The following is a 19,707-nucleotide window of genomic DNA, read 5'->3' as shown; positions in this document are numbered from 1 at the left end:
TTCTACCATCTGCATGAGATGATGGGCTGTCGGGGACTTTTTTTTACTGTGCCCATGGTCGGCTTTTTATCAGATTACGGTATTGCTTTGCACTGTTGTAACTATATGTTATAATTATTTGATTTTTGTCAGTTAGTCTTGATCTGTCTTATGTTTCTGTGATATCATACTGGAGGAACATTGTATCATTTCTTAATGCATGCATTACTAAATGACAATAAACGAAGACTGAGTGTCCTCACAATCTAATTTTCTATCCATTTGAGAAAAATGCAGTAATCTGTTTGTCCCTGCCTTGAGAGGCAGCTTAATTCTTCCAATATCTTAACATCAAAAAATATTCTCACCCAATAATCCATCCTTCTTTAATGTCTTCTCAACCTTTTTTTCCATCTCCATATTGATTTCTCAATTTCTTTCCTTTCAGGTGGACTCACTTCAGAGCACGAAGTAAGACGAAAGCAACAAATAAATCTCCTGGGGTCCAAGATTCAACAAAGAGTTAGTGTTCAACTCCAGTAGCTATCATAGAATTATTCAACACATGAGGAGAATATTTGTCCGTTGTGCATGTGCCATTTTGGTCAATGGGCTGTTCGCTACCCCAAGCCCTTTTCCCATATCCATGCAATTTTCCTCCTCTTTATTATTGATTCTGATTGCAACATTCTTTTGGGCATTGTATTCCTGGTTCTTCCTGTCTGACTCCATGCATAATTTTTCCAATATCATGCAACAAGTAGTTACATTTTCTCCTAATGAGTGAAGCATACAGTTATACAGTACAGAATCCATTCCTTTGGCCCAACTATCCATATCGATCAAGGAGCCTTTATAGGTTAATCTTATTTCCCAGTGTCTGATCCAAAACTTCCCTATCCATGTATGCGTCCAAATGTCTTTGAAATGCTGTAATTGAACTTGCCTCTCCTACCTTCTCTGCAAGCTTATTATATATGCAAAACAATCCTCTGAGTGAAATACTTGCCCTCGTAAATCTTTCCTTTCTCACCTGAAATCTATGCCCTCTTCTCTTAGACTTTCCTACCCTAGAAAAAAAGCTGACTATCCTATCTATAACCCTCATGATTTTATAGATCTCAGAAAAGTCACCCGTCAGCCTCATTTGCTCTGGGAAAAATGGTACCTGCCTACCAGTACCTTCTTATAACTCAATTCCTGGCATTGTCCTTGTGAATATTTTCTGTGTCCTCTCTAACAGGTGATACTTCGATACTTCAAGAAGCACAGTCACAGCCACTTTCTAAATCTCCATACAAATGTTGTTCACCAGGCATTACTCATTCTAGAACTGTGTAGGGGAATCAAAGGTGGCACAGTTACATAGTGGTTAGCACAATGCTTTACATTAACCACAACCCAGGTTCAATTCCCGCCGCTGCCTTTAAGGAGCTTGTGCGTTCTCCCCATGACTGCATGGGTTTCCTCCAGGTGTTCTGGTTTCCTCCCACAGTCCAAAGACGTACCAGTTGGTAGGTTAATTGGTCATTGTAAATTGTCCCGTGATTAGGCTAGGATTAATTTGGGGGACTGCTGGGCGGTGCTGGCAAGTCCTACTCTGCACTGTATGCCAATAAATAATTAGATTGCGCGACATCATTCTGAAATAATCTGTCTGCCATCATTCTCAGTATAAATTGGTTGAATCTGGAATGGTCCCATCCAATGACTGGTGAATCTATTCCCACCCTATAATCGACCTCCAACACTTGCTGATTATCAGCCTCACCCCATGACCCTCCACTCAATTACATCATGCTTCCTGGCCTCCAACTTGTCCCAATCCCCTGTCCATATCTGTTAATCTGATTGGTTGTTTTGTTTCTCACTGCAGTTGGCATAAGCAGGTGAGCACTGGTAGCAGAAGACAGGAAATATGAATGTGTAGCTAAAGAGCTGGTGTGGTGGGTGTGCTTCAGGTACTTGGATAATTGGAGCCACTTCCTGGGTAGGTGGGACCTGTACAAAAAGGATAGGTTGCACCAAAACTGGAGAGGCACCAATATCCTTGCAGAGAGATTTGCTTGCGCTGTTTGCAATGATTTAAATGGATTTAGCTGGGGGTTGGAAGGTGTAGTTCAACAGACCTTTCCTCTCAGGCTTTGGGTGTTAGAAACAAAAAGTTGAAAGGTGAGAAGTATAAGGTTTTAAGGGGAATTGAGGGTTACACAGAGAGAAGTTGATATCAGGAACTGGCTGCTAGAGAAGGTAGTGGATTGGGCACAATCACTATGAAAAGGTATGGAAGAACACAATGTTGGCAAATGGAATTAGAGTAGTGGGCAGATAAATGCACGTATTAGACCACCTAGTCAGTGTGCACGTAACCTTGTATATCTGGAAATGTACACTCCATACCTCTCTGATCTCCTGAGTGAGGTAGAGATACGTTACTCAGGCATGAACAAAGCATATGGCATAACCCAGTAGTCCATAGTCCAGTAACAACAACATCTGTACACTGAATTATTGTAAATAACTTCAATTAAAACAGTATAAATGAGCTAAAATTCTCAGACAAACCATCGCAAACTCCACATGATCAAACTGGAAAAGGATATCTGATAGTGTATGATTGTGAAATATACTTAACATACCAATGAGGTAGAGGGTGACAACCTTTTTGTACTAGTAGCAAGAGATGTGTGCGTGTGCATATCTTAGAGGAAACATTGGCAGAGTTCTCTTTGTCAAGGCCTTAGCTATTTGCCCAAGCTCAGCTCCTCACCCGCCCCCCCATGAACCATGCACAGACATCCTTGACCCCTTTGTCCACCCTGCGTATCAGATTCTCCATCTACACCCAATGTTCTATTCCCCCTGCAATCTATATTTGCAGTGAATGAGTGTCCATGGAGTTACACAGCACAGCAAAGGGCTCCTCAAACCGATTCATCTACGTTGACCTTCCTGAGTCAATCCCACAGCCCTTATCCCTCTAAAACTATCCATGTACCAGTCAGAATGTTGTAGATGTACCTGCCTCTGCCACTTCTTCTGGCTGTTTGTTGCATGTTCCCACCACCTCATTGATATTCCTTCCTCCCATCAGGCTAAGAAAGAAGAATATGACCGGAAAAGGAGGGAAGCCGAAGAACTCCAATATCAGAAGGTGAAGGAAGTCCAGAGGGAAAAAGCCAACAAACTTGCGGAACGAAGGAGGCGGGAGGACGCGCAGAGGAAAGCACAGCTGCAAGCCCAGCACTACCAGTGAGTTTCAGAAACAACTGTGAGGCGGTTCTTTAATGCATGGTGAAACTTCAGACTTCCTGCACTAACTGGCAGATTGCAGACTGGAGCAGAGGCTCCAGGCAATAGAAATTGGGGGGTTTACTAGATTTGCAGTCGAGGCTACATAGCCATTCAGCTGGGATATCCACCAACTCCAGGGTCAAGAACTCATTTCATAGCATCTTAAATTGGAGAAGGGCATTGGCTAGAAACCACTGCAATTTCGCAATTGTCAGTAAGTTGTCAGTTTTCAGAAACGCAATGTAGGATTTATGGAAGAGACCATTCAGTTCATAGTGTCAATGTCTGCACTCTTCCAGCATCAGCCCAATCTGTTGCCCAGCCTGTAGGTCTGTCTACCCAACAGATCCAGTCACCTGTGGAAATCCCAGTGTGTTTACTTGTTTAGGCATCTGTCTCACACACAGTAGGTTTGATTTTGATCTGAAATCAACATACCCCGGATGATGGAATTCTGAAATAAAAACAGGAAATGCTACAGCAGGTCTGACAGCTCCTGTAGGGAGAGTTAGTCAATGATCTTACATCAGAATTGGAGAAGCTGGAGATAAAGGAGTTGAAAATAAGATAAAGTTTTTAAAAGATTTTGCAGAGGGATATGATGCTATCGATCTGATATTTTGCAATTCATGTAAATCTGTTCATCCTATAAGTTGCCAGGCAGTTGACAAGTTAATAAAGAGTCATTAAATGTGTTATTTTGACCAAGATCAAGATTCACGATTGTTCAATGTCATTTCCTGGACACAAATGGAAAGCGGAACGAAATTAGTTCAGATCCAATACAGTACAAGAAAAAAACACATTAAGTATAAATACGTAAGATAGCTTATATACAAAGATTGATTGTATATGTATTTCGGGTAGATGGAGCTCGTCAGCCTGGGAAGGTAGTCCATCTAAGAGAGGGAGAATTCTGTTTTCAAACCTCCACTGCCTTGCGGCCATACCCACTTACAGGAAAGGCTTCGGGAGTAAACCCTGAGGACAAATCTGGAGCTGGAATCCCTAAGATAGTCTGATGTTGTCTTCAGCCTCATTCTGGCAACTCCTGCGATGACACTGGTGCCATGCTGGATCGGCCCTTGCCCTTCCCTTGGACAACATTGGTGGCGTGGAGAGGGGAGACTTGCTGCATGGGCAACAGCTGGTCTTCCACACAACCTTGCCCAGGCCTGCGCCCTGGAGAAGACTTCCCAGGCACAGATCCATGGTCCTGCGAGACTAACGGATGCCATATATAAACGTTTGTGTGTATATATATATATATATAAAATAAAGTCACACTAGGTACAGGAGTGCCTGAACATAAGGTGATTTTGACAGGAAATGATAAAGAGGTAGAGGTAGGAGATGTTGTAAAGTGGGTTAGTGGGTAGAGGTGTCAATCAGTCTTACTATTTGGGGAAAGTAACTGTTTTTGAGTCTGGTGGTCCTGGCGTGGATGTTGCATAACCTCCTCCCTGCTGGGAGTGGGACAAACAGTTCATGAGCAGCGCGGGTGGGATTCATCATGATCTTGCTGACCTTTTTTCTGTCTCATACCAGAGTTGGTGACACATTCTGAGCATGTTGGTTTCTCCTCAAAGCCAAGAGGTTGGACTCTTGAATGCTTAAATAGCAAAAAGTTGGAATATCACGTAATGACATTCTTAAACTTCTGGAACGTGTATGTTCTGAGCATTAAGTGCATCCAATCAGGAGCTGCCAAGATGGATATTACCCACAAATTAATAGAAAAGAAAATTCTTCCACAGTTAACTAGAAGGATTGTTGAGGGCAAGTTTCCAAATCTGTCCATTATTTTTCTATTTGGGAATTTACATTTAAAATATAAATCCTGGAAAATAAACCTTCGAGTTTGTTGGGCTTATTTTGGGCAAAATGCATGTCCGTTTGAAAGTCTTCTTAAGTCAGATTAGGTAGTTTTGGTTGTGCTTGCTGTTTAAGTTTATTGAACGTGCCCTCAAGGAGTTGAAAGTTCAACAATATCTCATGGAGAAGTGTATGTGGGCAGCTTCTGCCAACTGACACTAAACACAACACTCAATAGTACTCTGTTACCACATTTCAGGGCATTGTAAGTGTGATCAAACAGCAAGTTTGCAGATGAGGCACTGGCCAGAGATTTGAGGGGCCTAGAGGAGGAGGAAGATACACTTGCCAGTGGTGGAAAAGTGACAACCTTGCCCAGTTCACCATTCTGTCCATCTATTTTGCAGCTGTTATGACTCTCTCCCTAGCCTTAGGTTCTGCCATTCCTTGTCCACATGACTTTCTCCTGGTGAGTCCTACATAAAGCTTGTTAAAGTGGAGTGATAAAAATTTACTGTTGGTAGTTTTCAGAAAAGTGCTAGAATAAATAGCAATAGTGTGTTTGTGAAAGCCTCCCAATACAGTTCAGGGTCAACTTTACAATTCCAGCAACAATGAACATGAAAAAGTGACAAGACCTTTTAAAAATGAGTATCTTTGTAAATTATGCTTGAATTTTCTACAAATGTTGTATTTACTCCCTTCTTGGAGTTACTGTTGGGAAAGAGTGTTAGTTGAGGCAAGATCTGACTACAACATACCATGAAGAATTTTTTTTTAATGAATGTATATGAAAAATTGAACAGAAATTACCTGTTTAGTAAATGTCCAGTTATAATGGCAGTTCATCTTCATACAGAGGTGGTTTATTGCACTGTACCTGCACTGAAGCTCAACACCCCATCTTGGCCACATCAGTCAGCAGATACCTAAGCCACTGATTGCTGCCTCTCATAATTAGAAAAACTGCCCATTTGGGAACTTCACAGCAGTGGTATATTTGAAATTGACTTGTCACTAGTGGCTGTCTTCCCTTTGGCTGTTTAAGTGATGGTTCATACGTATTGTGATCTGATTATTTTAACAGAGCAAACCAGGAGTTCCTTAATAGGATAGGGGCCAATAGATCTTCCAGTCAGCAGAGCCTGCGTCCCAGCTCAGCAGTTTCAACCACATCATGGGTAAGTGTCTTAAGGCAGCTCATGTACTGTCCACAAACTGAAATATTCAACTGGTTATCTTTCTTTTTCTCTCCTGCTGCAGTTTTGCATGGAGTAGCCAGTCCTTGCAGCTCTCAACTATAATCTTCTTTCAGCCACGACTCGGTGGTGCCCACGGTGTCATACCTACCAATCTCTAACTGTGCTCCAAGATCATCTACCTTATTCCATATACTGCATCCATTTAAACAAAACACCTTCAGTCCTGTATCTGTCATCCTTTTCAATTTGTCCCCCTGCTACACTGCAGCTCATCCCACTGACTGCAATTTTGCCCTAACATTTGCCTCCCTTCCTGACAGTCTCACTACACACTTCCTCTGCTTGTAAACCAACAGCCCTTTCCTCAGCAGTATTACCCCGGCTCCACTTCCTCCTGCCAAAACCTTCCCAACAGCTCTTGCAAACCTGTTAGGAAGGATATTGGTCCCCTCGGGCTCAGGTACAACCAGTCCCTTTTGTAAAGGTCATACCTTCCCCAGAAGAGATCCCAATATTCCAGAAATCTGAAACCCTGCCCCTTGCACCAATTTCTTAACCACACAACCATCTGCAAAATCATCCTATTCTCACTGGCATGTGGCTCAGGCAGCAATCCAGGTATTACTACACTGGAGGTCCTGTTTTTCAGCTTCATACCTAGATAGTCAAATTCTCTCTACAGGACCTCCTCCCTTTTCCCACCTATGTCATTGGTGCAAATGTGTACCAAGTCTCACTCTGGAATGTTTGGGAGCCGATCCAAGATGTCCCTGACCCTGGCACCTGAAAGCCAGCATACCTTCTGGGTGTCCACAGAATCTCATGTCTACTCCTCGAACTATGGAATCCCCTATTACTGTAGTCTTCTTCTCCCCCCTTCCCTTCTGATCCACAGTGCCAGCCCGTTCCAGAGAATGAGTCAATGCGGCTCCCCTGGTAGGTCGTCCCTCAACGATATCCAAAACGGTATACCGACTATTGAGGGAAATGGCCACAGAGGTACTCTGTACTAGTTGCCCATTTCCCTTCCATCTCCTGACAGTCACCCATTTCCTAAACTCCTGCAGCTTAGGGGTGACTACTTCTCTGTTGGTCCTGTCTATCATCTGCCTAATTTCTCATATGTGCCGAAGGTCATCGAGCTGCAGCTCCAGTTCCTTAACACGTTCTCTGAGGAGCTGCAGCTCGATGCACCTGGTGCAGATTTGGTTATCCAGGAGGTTGGAGGTCTGACACATCTCACATAAAGAACACAGTGCAGCCCTGGAGCCAATTTCACTGTTATGACTGTACTAACAGACAAAGAATGAAAAATGAGTAAGAAAAAACTTACTAGATTTGTACCACGCCCAAACCTCCCCACTCTAACGCTGGTCCACTCACACAATGGCAGCTCCACTTGTCCCTGTCTTATATTTATTTGCCCTTGCTAATGCTTGAGGCTTCCTGCACTGACTCAATCTGATGTACAACTAACATTGATGTTTTCATTTGCCATCTAGGCCAAGACTCACACTTATAAGGAGCATCAGAAGCAGGCAGAAGACCAAAAACTACAGGAGATGAAGAATGAACAAAGGAGAAAAGTAAGCACGCCGTACAATGCCTCAGGAACACGAAATGTAAAGTGACTGCCATCAAAATGACCTGATACCCGACTGCTATGTAAAGAGCATATTTCTCTTCTTGCCAAGACCAAAAGTAGCTTAATGTTCTCAGCAGCACACCATAGTGGCCAAGATGCTTTTACTTCCAGAACCAGAGTGCCAGAGAAGATAGTGGGACGGGGGTAAAAATAAATGATGTTAGTAGTTCGTGCAAAGTCACAAATAGTAAGGTTGTGGTAACAATCTTCTGAGGTGTGTATATTTCAATGCGAGTAGTATTGTGGGGAAGGCAGATGAGCTGAGGGCCTGGATCGACTGAAACTTTACTGAAGCCATTACTGAAACTTGGCTACAGGAGGGGCAGGACTGGCAGCTCAATGTTCCAGGGTTCTGATGTTTCAGACGTGATAGAGACAGAGGGATGAAGGGTGTGGGGGTGGCTTTGCTTGTCAGGGAAAATATTACAGCCATGCTTCAGCAGGACAGATTAAAAGGCTTGTCTACTGAGGCCATATGGGTGGAGCTGAGAAACAAGAAAGGTAAGACCACATTAATAGGGTTGTATTATAGATCACCCAATAGTCAGCGAGAATTGGTGGAGCAAATCTGCAGAGAGATAGCAGACAACTGCAGGAGACAGAAAGTTGTGATTGTAGGGGATTTTAATTTTCCACACATTGATTGGAACTCCCATATTGTTAAAGGTCTAGATGGGTTAGAGTTTGTGAAATGTGTTCAGGAAAGTTTTCTAAATCAATATATAGATGTACCAACTAGGGTGGATGCAATATTAGATCTCCTATTAGGAAATGAGTTAGACTGTGGACAGGGAATCCTCTTACTCAGAGAGCAGCATCAACACCAAAGGTCAAAATTCAAAGTAAGTTTTATTATCGAAGTACATATATGACAGACAGACAGACAGACATCTTTTATTGATCCCGAGGGAAACTGGGTTTCGTTACAGTTGCACCAACCAACAATAGTGTAGAAATATAGCAATATAAACCATAAATAATTAAATAATAATAAGTAAATTATTCCAAGTGGAAATAAGTCCAGGACCAGCCTATTGGCTCAGGGTGTCTGACACTCTGAAGGAGGAGTTGTAAAGTTTGATGGCCACAGACAGGAATGACTTCCTATGACGCTCAGTGTTACATCTCGGTGGAATGAGTCTCTGGCTGAACGTACTCCTGTGCCTATGTCACCATATACAACCTGAGTTTCATTTTCCTGTGGGCATATAGAAACTATATCAGTTTCAGAGTGCAGAAGGCAACAAATATAAATAAATAGACAAGAACATGAAATAACACGATAGAGTCCTTAAAGAGAGATCATTGGTCTGGGAACATCTCAATGGATGGGCAAGTGAGTGTAGTTATCCCTTTTTTTCAAGAGCCTGATGGCTGAGGGGTAGTAACTGTTCTTGAACCTGGTGGTGCGAGTCCTGAGGCTCCTGTACCTTCTACCTGATGGCAACAGCGAGGAAGGAGCATGGCCTGGGTGGTGGGGGTCTCTGATGATGCATACTGCTTTCCTACGACAGCATTTCATATAGATGCGCTCAGTGGTTGGGAGGGCTTTACCCATGAATTAAATATATATATAAAACCAAATAATATTGATGTAATTTCCTTTCCTAGAGTGAATACTTAGCAGAGAGGGAATCCGAAGAGGAAGCTGAACAGCTGAAAAGGCTTCATGAAGATCGCAGGAGGTGTGTATAAAGTAGGGGTTCCTAGCCTGCTTAATGGTATTGGTCATTGGCATAAAAAGATTCGGAGCCTCTGTTGTGAAACAACACAAAGCAATTGTCATATGTTGAACAGTAAAGTGTGCACTAGTGATTCAGCTGTGCCTGTCATTCTGTGTTGTGAGGGAGGTGTGCCCATTCCTCTATGCAGTGAGGGGGCAACAGCCGTTGGAACTCAGCAGGTCAAGCAGCACCTGTGGGGAGAAAACAATTGCCAACATTTCAGGTTCAAACCCTGCATCGGGGGTGGGGGGGGAGGGTGGGAGACAGCCAGGAACACAAGGGCTCCAGTACTAGAATCTGTTAAGGAAGGTGATGAGGGGAACCTTTATGGGAGAGCTGAAAGACCAGAACCAATGTGGGAGTGGACAAGTGTGCCCATCACCTGTGTAATGGTATAGTGAGTGAAGCTTCTCTGTAGTCTGTGTTTTACAAGTGCTTGCCATTGATAAATCATACTTCCATTGTTTTGGACGTAATTATTGATGGTGTGTGTTCATGGGCTTGTCCTACTGTAGTCCATTCATTTCAAGGTTCAACATGTGTGTTAAGAGATGCTCTTCTGCACACTACTGTTGTCATGAGTGGTTATTTCAGTTACTGTCACCCTCCTGTCAGCTCGAACCTGTCTGGCCATTCTCCTCTAGCCTCTCATTAACAAGGTGTTTTTGCCCACAGAACCACTGCTCACTGGGTGTTTCTTTGTTTTTGCACCATTCTCTGTAAACTCTAGAGAATGTTGTGTGTGAAAATCCCAGGAGATCAGCAGTTAGTGAGATACTCAAACCACCCCATCTGGCACCAACAGTCATTTCACTTCTTCCCCACTCTGATATTTGGTCTGAGCAGCAACTGTTCCGCTTGACCATACCTGCACGTTTTTATGCGTTGAGTTGCTGCCCTGTGATTGGCTGATTAGATATTTGCACTAAAGAGCAGGTGTACCTGATAAAATGGTCACTAAGTATATAATCAATGTTTTCAACTCTTGATGAGTTTTCTCTCTTCTAATAGGAAGAATAATGCTTTCTTGGACAACCTTGAAAGAAGAGGTCAGTCTAGTCAGAATTCCAACCTCATGTCACTTCATGTACCTGATGAGCAAACCTTTGGACAGGATACCAAGGAGTACGTTACTGCATCAAAATATTATGGAGATGTTCAGGAAGAAGAAAACCTCTGTGATACTTTGGCTGAATCTGAAATCAGTAGAAGTTCACCTGAAGGTAATGGATGATTAGCAGAAATTCGGACTGTTAAAATCAGTATTTTAAAAAACAGTTCACTGCTATTTTGAGGTAAATAGTGATCGAAATGGAATGGAATCTCGGTGTTTCAAGACAGGAAACTTCTGTTTCAGCCAGGGTTAGAGATAAAGTTGTCACAAAATTATAACATGTTTTAGCCCAAACTGCTTTGCCAGTAGGTAATGGAAAGAGGGGGAGGAATGGTTCTTAGAGTGAGGGGTGGGATTGCTGATTGGGTGTTTTTGATTTGCTTCTTCGCTGGTTCAGCACAACATTGTGGGCCGAAAGGTCTGTTCCTATGCAGCACTCCTCTATGTTCTGTATAAAAGCGAGGATGTAAGCTGGAGGCTTCATAAGGCACTGGTGAGGCCTCACTTGGAGTATTGTGAGCAGTTGTGAGCCCCTTATCTAAGAAAGGATGTGATGAGATTGCAGCAGGTCCAGAGGAGGTTCACGAGAAAAATCCTGCGAATGAAGTGGTTATCACATGAGGAGCTCTGGGCATGTTCTCACTGGAATTTAGGTGCAGAGGGGATGTCAGGGGCAAGTTTTTTACGCAGAGAGTGGTGAGTGTGTGGAATGGGCTGCCGGCGACGGTGGTGGAGGCGGAAACAATAGGGTCTTTTCAGAGACTCCTCGATAGTTGCATGGAGCTCAGAGAAACAGAGGCCTAAGGGTAAGCCGAGGTAATTTCTAAGGTAGGGACATGTTCAGCACTGCTTTGTGAGCTGAAGGGCTTGTATTGTGCTGTAGGTTTTCTGTGTTACTGTGTTTCTAATGATGGCAAATCTCATTGAAACCTATTGAATTTTGAAAGACCTTGAAAGAGTAGATGTGTAGAGGGAGGTTCCTATAGTGGGAGAGTCTATGACCAGAGGACACAGCCTCAAAATAGAGCAGAACTTCCCAGCCTGGCGTCTATGGACCCCGAGCTTAATGGTATTGGTCCATGGTGTAAAAAAGGTTGGGAACCCCTGGAAAGGAGAGATGTCTATTTAGAATGGAGATGAGGAGGAATTTATTTAGAACATAGAGCATAGAGGAGTGCCGCATAGGAAGAGGCCATTCAGCCCACTATGTTGCGCTGAACCAGCTGAAAAGCAAATCAACAACACCCAATCCCTCCTACCTACACCATGTCCATATCCCTCCCTTCCTCACATCCGTGTGCCTGTCTAAACGCCTGTTAAAAGCCTCTGATGTATTTACCTCTGCCACCAGACCAGGCAGTGATTCCAGGCATCCACCACTCTCTGAAGAAAAAGGTTACGCCTTCTCATCCCCTTTGAACCCACTGCCTCTCACCTTCGATGCAAGTCCCCTAATATTAGACGTTTCAACCCCGGGGAACAGATGCACTCTGTCCACTCAATGCCTCTCATGATCTTGTAAAGTTCCGCCCCTCAGCCTCCACCGCTCCAGAGAAAACAACCTAAGTTTATCGAGGCTGTCGTGATAGCAGATGCCCTCTAAACTAGACAGCATCCCAGTAAACCTCTTCTGCACCCTCTCCAAAACCTCAACGTCCTTCCTATAGTGGGGTGACCAGAACTGCATGCAATACTCCAGATGTGGCCTAACCTGAATTTTATAAAGTTGCAACATGACCTCCCAACTTTTCAACTCAATGCCTTGACTAATAAAAGCAAACATTCTGTAAATCCTCTTAACCACCCTGTCAGCCTTTGTAGCCACTTCCGAGGAGCGGTGAACTCAGACCCCAAGATCTGTCTGCTCAGCAACACTGATAAGGATCTTGCCCTTAACAGTGTACTGTCTCCCTGCATTTGCCCTGCTGAGGTACAACACCTCACATTTATCTGGGTTAAACTCCACCTGCCATTTCCCAGCCCATATCTGCAACTGATCAATATTGTGCTGTTTTCTTTGCCAGTCTTCTGCACGATCCACAACTCCACCAATCTTCATGTCATCCACAAATTTAATAACCCACCTATCTAGGTTTTCATCCAGGTCATTTACATACATCACAGATGCAGAGGTCCCAGCAAAAATTACTGTGGAACTCCACAAATTACAATCCTTTGGCCAGAGGGTGGTGAATCTGTGGAATTCATTGTCTCGGGCAGCTGTGGGGACCAGGTCATTGGGTGTATTTAAGGCAGAGGTTGATAGGTTCTTGATGAGTCATGTGTGAAAGGTTACGGGGAGAAGGCAGGACAATGCAGTTGAGAGGGAAGTGGATCAGACATGATAAAATGGCGGAGCAGACTCGACGGGTCAAATGGCCTAATTCGGCTCCTGTATCTCAGAGTCTTGCGTGATCATGTCTTATAGGTGGTGGTGATGTGTTTTGGGAGGGATGGTGAAAGGCCTTTGTCATCCTCTTTAGTGAAAGGTTCATAGTTTCACGTACTTAGTTAAAATGTCGGTGATGGTTCAAAGCTAAACATGACAATGAACAAATGCAAGTGTGAAATTGTTCAAATTTCATTTCCTTTCCAGAGCTAAGCTTGCACTAACTGCTTTCACTCAGTTACAAAAGGAAAAAGGAAGAGTGTGGAAGCTTCAGAGAGGGAGCAGAGGGGATTTACCAAGATGCTGCCCGGATTAGAGAGTATGTCTTATGAAGAGAGGTTGAACAAGCTGGGGCTTGCCTCTTTGAAGTGAAGGAGGAGGAGAGGTGACGTGACAGAGACATATTAGGTGATAAGAGGCTTGGAGAGAAGGGACAGTCAGCCCTTTTTGCCCAGGTGGAAATAGCTGATAGGAGGTGGCATCATCGTAATGTGATTGGATCAGTGTTGGAGGGGTATATCAGAGGAAGGCTTTTTACTCCGAGTGGAGCACACTGCCAGGGGTTGTAGTGGAAGCAGATACATTAGGGATATTTAAAAGACTTCTAGGTAGGCACAGGGATGAAAGCAAGTGGAGGACTATGGAGGAACAAAGTATTAGACTGATCTTCAAGTAGGCTAAAAAAGGACAGCATAATATCATGGGTGAAGGGCCTCTCTGTTCTGTGTTTTATGAATGTAAAACATTTATTTTTGTTAGTGTACTGTGTATATACAGTGCAGTTTAAGCTTATGCTCAGGAGGGGATACAGGGAGATCTGATCGCTATTTCAGAAATGTGAACACAATAGTCACTGATTGACTCCATTCACATTATGCTCTGATGAACAGATACCAAACCAGACTGGGATTTGATGAAGCTTTCTTCCTTCTTCCCTGACTATGAACTGACGATTCTTGAGGAATTCTTGCAACAATGTGATGGAGAGTTTGCCAGAGTGATCGAGCTTCTACAATAAGCAACTTGGAACCAAGTGGAATGATTTGGATTAACCTTTTTTCTGTAGCAGGCAGTCAACTCAACTTCAATGTGGCCCTCCTCCTGAAAGCTTTAGATCTTCACTTGGCTGCGCAGCAAGAGAGCTCCAGTGACCTGGGTCCAATCTCAGCCTTCAGATCTGTCAGTGTGGAGTTTGCACATTCTCCCCGTGATCTTGTGAATTTCTCCCACGTGCTCCAATTTCCTTCAGTCTGCAAGATGGAGAGTTAAATGACGATTGTAACTGTCCTCTGGTGTGTAGATGACTGGTGGACTCTGGCGAGAGTTGATGGGAATGAAGGGAGAATAAAAAGGAGTTAGTGTAAATGATGGTTGCTGCAAACTCGGTGACCTGAAGGGCCTGTCCCTTGACTCTAAATGTGATCAGCCACTAACAGAAAACATTGAATTAAGTCAACGACTTTTAATTTCCTGTATTGGGAGCAGGAAGAGGCCATTCAGCCCACTGTCTGTTCTCCCATTCACAACTGATCTCCAATTTAGTACCTTTTAACAATATTGCTTTCATTTGCACGATACTACTCACATTTATTAATTTGGCATTTCACATCTGATATTCCAATAGATCTTAGTGTAGCAATGATTAATAGAGGGAAGATTGCTAAATTCAGTAAACCACCGACTGTTCAACTGCAAAGATGTAAAATGTTTACGCAGCTAATGAGATGTCTTCAACTGAAGAGTTAATGGAAGGGAAACCAAAGGCCCAAACTGTAATAGGGAATAAATTTGTTCAAGTTTGAAAACTTGATGGTGTGTTTATTTCATCCGGAGCTGCATTTCTGAGTGAATCCTACTTCATTGCTTTAGTTCCTGCACTCCCAGTTCACGGCTTCATTCAGTAGGGAGCTAATTATATGTTTAGTAGAATTCCTGCCTGCCTGAACTGACTGAAAGCTGTTTTTGGCATGCAGGTGGGGTGCTTTCCGTTGACATAGATACAAATTGTGCACAAGTACTCAGATTTCAAGACAACGCACACAAAGTCCTGGAGGAACTCAACAGGTCAGGCCGCATCTATGGAAATGAATAAACAATTGATGTTTTGGGCGGAGACCCATCATCACACTTTCACAACCCTCTGAGTCAAGTGTCCCCTCATTTTCCCATTAAACTTCTCACACTAACCTCTAGTTGTAGTCCTACACGACCTCAGTGGAAAAAGCCTGCTTACATTTACCCTATCTATGCCTTTCATAATTTTGTATACCTCTATCAAGTCTCCTCTCAATCTTCTACATTCCAAGTCCTAACCTATTCAATCATTCCTCGTAACTCAGGTCCTCCAGACCTGGCAACATCCTCAAAATTTTCTCTGTGCTCTTTCAACCTTATTTACATCCTTCCTGTAGGTAGGTGTCCAAAACTGTACTTGATACTCCAAACTAGACCTCACCTTATACAACCTTAACATAACATCCCAACTCCTGTACTCAATACATTAATTTTTGAAGGCCAATGTGCCAAAAGCTTTCTTTACAATCCTGTCTACTGTTGATGTCACTGTCAATGAATTATGGACCTGTGTTCCAAGATTCCTTTGCTCTACGACACTCCTCAGTGCTTAAGCATTCACAGTGTATGATCTACCAAAGTGCAACACCTCACACTTGTCTGCATAAAATTCCATCTGCCATTTTTCAGTTGATGTAGATCTCTCTGCAAGCTCTGATAGTTTCCTTTGCTGTCCACTACACCCCCAATCTTGGTATCATCCACAAATTCACTGATCCAGTTAACCACATTATCATCAGGATCATCGATGCAGATGACAAACAACTGCAGATTCCTGCAGTACACCACAAGTCACGGGCTTCCAGTCAGAGGTAACCATCTACTACCATTCTCTGGCTTCTCCCACAAAGCCAACATAATCCAATTCTCTACTTCATCTTGAATGCTGAGTGACTGAACCTTCTTGACCAACCTCCCATGCGGGACCTTGTCAGATACCTTGCTAAAGTTCTTGTAGACAACATCAACTGCCTTGCCTTCATCGACTTTCCTAGTAGCTTCCTTCAAAAACTCTATAAGATTGGTTAGACAGGACCAACCATGCTCAAAGCAATGCTGACTATCCCAAATCAGTCCATGTTTATCCAAAACGCAAATATCCGGTCCCTCAGAATACCTTCCAATAACTTTCCCACTACTGATGAGGCTCACCAGCCTATAATTTCCTGGTTTATTCTTAGAGCCCATTTTAAGCAGCAGAATAATATTAGCTATCCTCCTAACCTCTGGTTCTTCACCTGTTGCTAAGGATGATTTATGTATCCCTGCCAGAGCCCCTACGCTTTCCTCACTATCGTCCCACAGGGTCCGAGGGAACACCTTGTCAGGCCCCGGGGATTTATCCACCCTAATTTGCCTGAAGACAGCAAACCACCAAATCCTCTGTAATCTGTATAGGGTTCATGACCTTGCTGCAGCTTTGCTCACTTCCGTAGACTCTGTATCTGTCTCCGGAATAAATACAGATACAAAAAATCCATTTCAGATCTCCCCCATCTCCTTCAGTTCCACACATGGATTCACATTCTGATCTTCCCAACGACCAGTTTGTCCCTTGCAATCCTTTTGTTCTTAACATATTGGTAAGATCCCTTAGGATTCTCCTTCACCTTGACTGCTAGGGCAACATCATGCCTTCTTTGAACCTCCTGATTTCTTCCTTAAGTGCTCTTTTCCATTTCTTATACTCTATAAGTGCCTCATTTGTTCCTACCTCCCTATACCTGCTATGCAGATCCATATAAACTACAAACCCACCCATCTCCATTTTCATCCAGCTCATTTACAGTATATACCTCACAAATAGCAGAGGTCCCAGTACAGATCCCTGCAGAACATCACTAATCACAGACCTCCAGCTAGAATAAGTCTCTTCAATCATTACCCTCTCTTCTATGGCAAGCCAGTTCTGAATCTGAATTGCCAATACACTTACCATGGATCTCATGCATCTTAATTTTCTGGAAGAGCCTCCCATGAGGAACCTTGTTAAATGTCTTACTTGAATCCATGTAGACAACATCAGCAGCTCCACTAGGTCAAAAAACTCAATCAAATCAATAAGACATGACCTCCCTGCACAAAGTCATGCTGGCTACCTCCAAATTCTCATAAAACCTATCCCTAAGAATTCTCTTCAGTAATTTCCCTACCACTGACATGAGACTCATTGGTCTATAGTTTCCATGATTATCTATTGTTTCCTTCTTGAATGATGGATCAACTTTTTAATGCTTATCTTCATCAGCTGGGGCATTGAGTATAATTATGGGATTGTCATGTTGCAACGGTATAAACCTTTGGGATTATTGTGAGCAGTTCTGGTCACTGCATTACAGGAAGGATGTGGCAGCATTGAAAAGGGTACAGAAGAAGTTCACCAGGACATTAACTGGACTGAATCAGAGGTCGGACAGACTTGAATTGTTTTCTCTGGAGCTGGAGAAGCTGAGGGGAAATCTGACAGAAGTTTATACAGCTGTGGATGGCATACAGTAGATAGAGGTTGTTCCAGGGTAGGGATGAGTCAAATACCAGTGGGAAAAATGTTTAAGGAGAACAAGGAACAGTTTAAATGGGCTATATGAAGTAACTTTATCTACACAGTGGTTATTGCCTGCTGGTCATAGAAGCACCAGAAGCAGAAATGACGGCAACATTGAAGAAACACTGAGACACTGATATGAACAGTCAGGGAATTGTGGGATATGGGCCTTGTGTAGGCAAATGGGGTGCATTAGGTTGGCAACACAAAGCGTGAAGACAATGTCAGCTGAAGAACCTGTTCATGTGCTGCACTGTTTGGTGGTCTCCACCATTTCTTTATCCTTCATTTTAAAGTCTCTTAATTCTGCCTAGGATGGACCCACATTTACTCTCACTTTCCTCCTTCAGTCTCACAGAAGCTTTTACAGTTTATTTTTCTTTCTCTCTCTGAGAAGGCTGACAGACATTTGTTATCTTTAAGGGACTCTGAGGAGAGTTATGTGAAATGTGACGACTATTCGTCCTAAATCAGGGAAGGTAAAGTGCTGAAGTGAAGAAGGCTTTGAACACAATGATGTCTCGATAAAGCAAAAGTTAAAAGAAGTCACTCCCTCTTGTGATTGGATCGTGAATTTAAAACCATTGGCAGTCAACCTTATGACTGGAGAACTTTGCAATGTGGGAACTGTCCAAATCTGGAAACCTTTAGCTAGCAAGATGAGGGAAGCTGACTCCAAAAATGCATCTTGAAACAATTTCCAGGAGATTATGAAAGAAGCTGGTATGTTGGATTAACCATAGCCACTGAGTAGGTAAAAGCGAGTCTAAAAAAAAAGTCTGGCAGGATGGAAGTAAGGGATGAAAGCAGTAAATCACTGGGCTAGTTTTTTTTTCAGGCGCTGTCTGCCCTCTTTTTCCCTCCGTTCAAAAGCTGCATTCTCTCCAGCCAGCAGATGGCAGTATTCCCCCGTTCCCGCATCAGGGATCGTTCAGACAGCTCGCTTCACTCTTCCACCTCATTCTCACCGCACAACCTCGGGAGATACATCTCCTATCCTTTTCTCTCTGTCCATTCTCAAAGGCCCCAAAAACTCTACACATGAAACTCATTAAAATTCAATGAAATTCAACTTAAGGTAATGTATTCTAATGTAGTTTCTTCAGCAGTTTGGGTTCAGCATCTGCAAAATGTTGATTTGGTACCTCCTATACTTTTTTATTCAGCAACCCACCAATTGAACTAATCACAGGACAATTTACAATGACCAACTAACCTACTAACCAGTACGTCTTTCAACAGTGGGAGAAAACCGGAGTACCCAGAGGGAACCCATATGGTCATGGAGAGGGTGCTGGAATTAAACTGCGATCTCAAACATCCCGAGCAATAATAACAACTGAAGTACAACAAACCCGCTTTGTAGAGCATGCTCATTATCTGCGCGAGAATGACTGCAAATTTCCATTTGCCTGTCACTTTAAAGCTCACTCTCTTTCCCAATGCGACGACTCCACTGCCAGACCTCCTTCCAATCTAAATAGGACCCTTTGGTTTCAACTCTTTTTTCCATGAAACAGTCAGTTTTCAAACCCTCTTAACACTCTTCCTCTGATATGGTGAACTTCCAATTTACAAGACCTCCTTGTACAAGACCTTTTGGAAATCTAAATATATCGGTATATTCTGCTCTACCATGTCTCCCTGTCACACCTTCAAGGGATTCACACCTTGCCAAAATTAGTTCTTCAACTCACCTGCAGTTCCTTTCCTTCTGTCTTTCTCCTTTTTTTTGAACAAGGAAGTCATATTGATTGTTCTCCAACGTTCTGGTAATCCCCAGAGTTGTGAAATTTTCAAGCAGAGTTTACTATCCTCCCTGTAAGATGCAGGCAGGCAGGTTTTCTCAGATCTGGTTTATTATTTATCACGTGTACATTGAAACTTGCAGTGAGGTGTGTTGTACTGTACAGTGTGCTTGTGGCAC

At 43.1% G+C, this 19,707-nt stretch overlaps 1 protein-coding gene across 3 annotated transcripts in view; it reads left to right on the top strand.

The window, feature by feature from the left end:
* Positions 1-19,707, top strand: part of epsti1 (epithelial stromal interaction 1) — a 43,193-nt gene that overhangs the window by 21,246 nt on the left and 2,240 nt on the right. The window contains exons 4-10 of one of the 3 annotated variants that reach the window (XM_059967813.1): positions 428-501; positions 3,074-3,231; positions 6,176-6,269; positions 7,793-7,876; positions 9,547-9,620; positions 10,671-10,882; positions 15,136-15,226. In XM_059967813.1, the coding sequence (XP_059823796.1) occupies positions 428-501; positions 3,074-3,231; positions 6,176-6,269; positions 7,793-7,876; positions 9,547-9,620; positions 10,671-10,882; positions 15,136-15,226 (787 nt within the window). Of the gene's footprint in view, positions 1-427; positions 502-3,073; positions 3,232-6,175; positions 6,270-7,792; positions 7,877-9,546; positions 9,621-10,670; positions 10,883-14,052; positions 14,968-15,135; positions 15,227-19,707 lie in introns of those variants that run through there. The other 2 variants (XM_059967814.1, XM_059967815.1) reach the window with 2 other exon arrangements.

The sequence above is a fragment of the Hypanus sabinus genome, chromosome 4 (assembly GCF_030144855.1).
Source record: "Hypanus sabinus isolate sHypSab1 chromosome 4, sHypSab1.hap1, whole genome shotgun sequence".
In the NCBI taxonomy this organism is placed as follows: domain Eukaryota; kingdom Metazoa; phylum Chordata; class Chondrichthyes; order Myliobatiformes; family Dasyatidae; genus Hypanus; species Hypanus sabinus.
The sequence above is the reverse complement of the archived record's forward strand: the minus strand, read 5'-3'. Positions and strand labels throughout refer to the sequence as shown.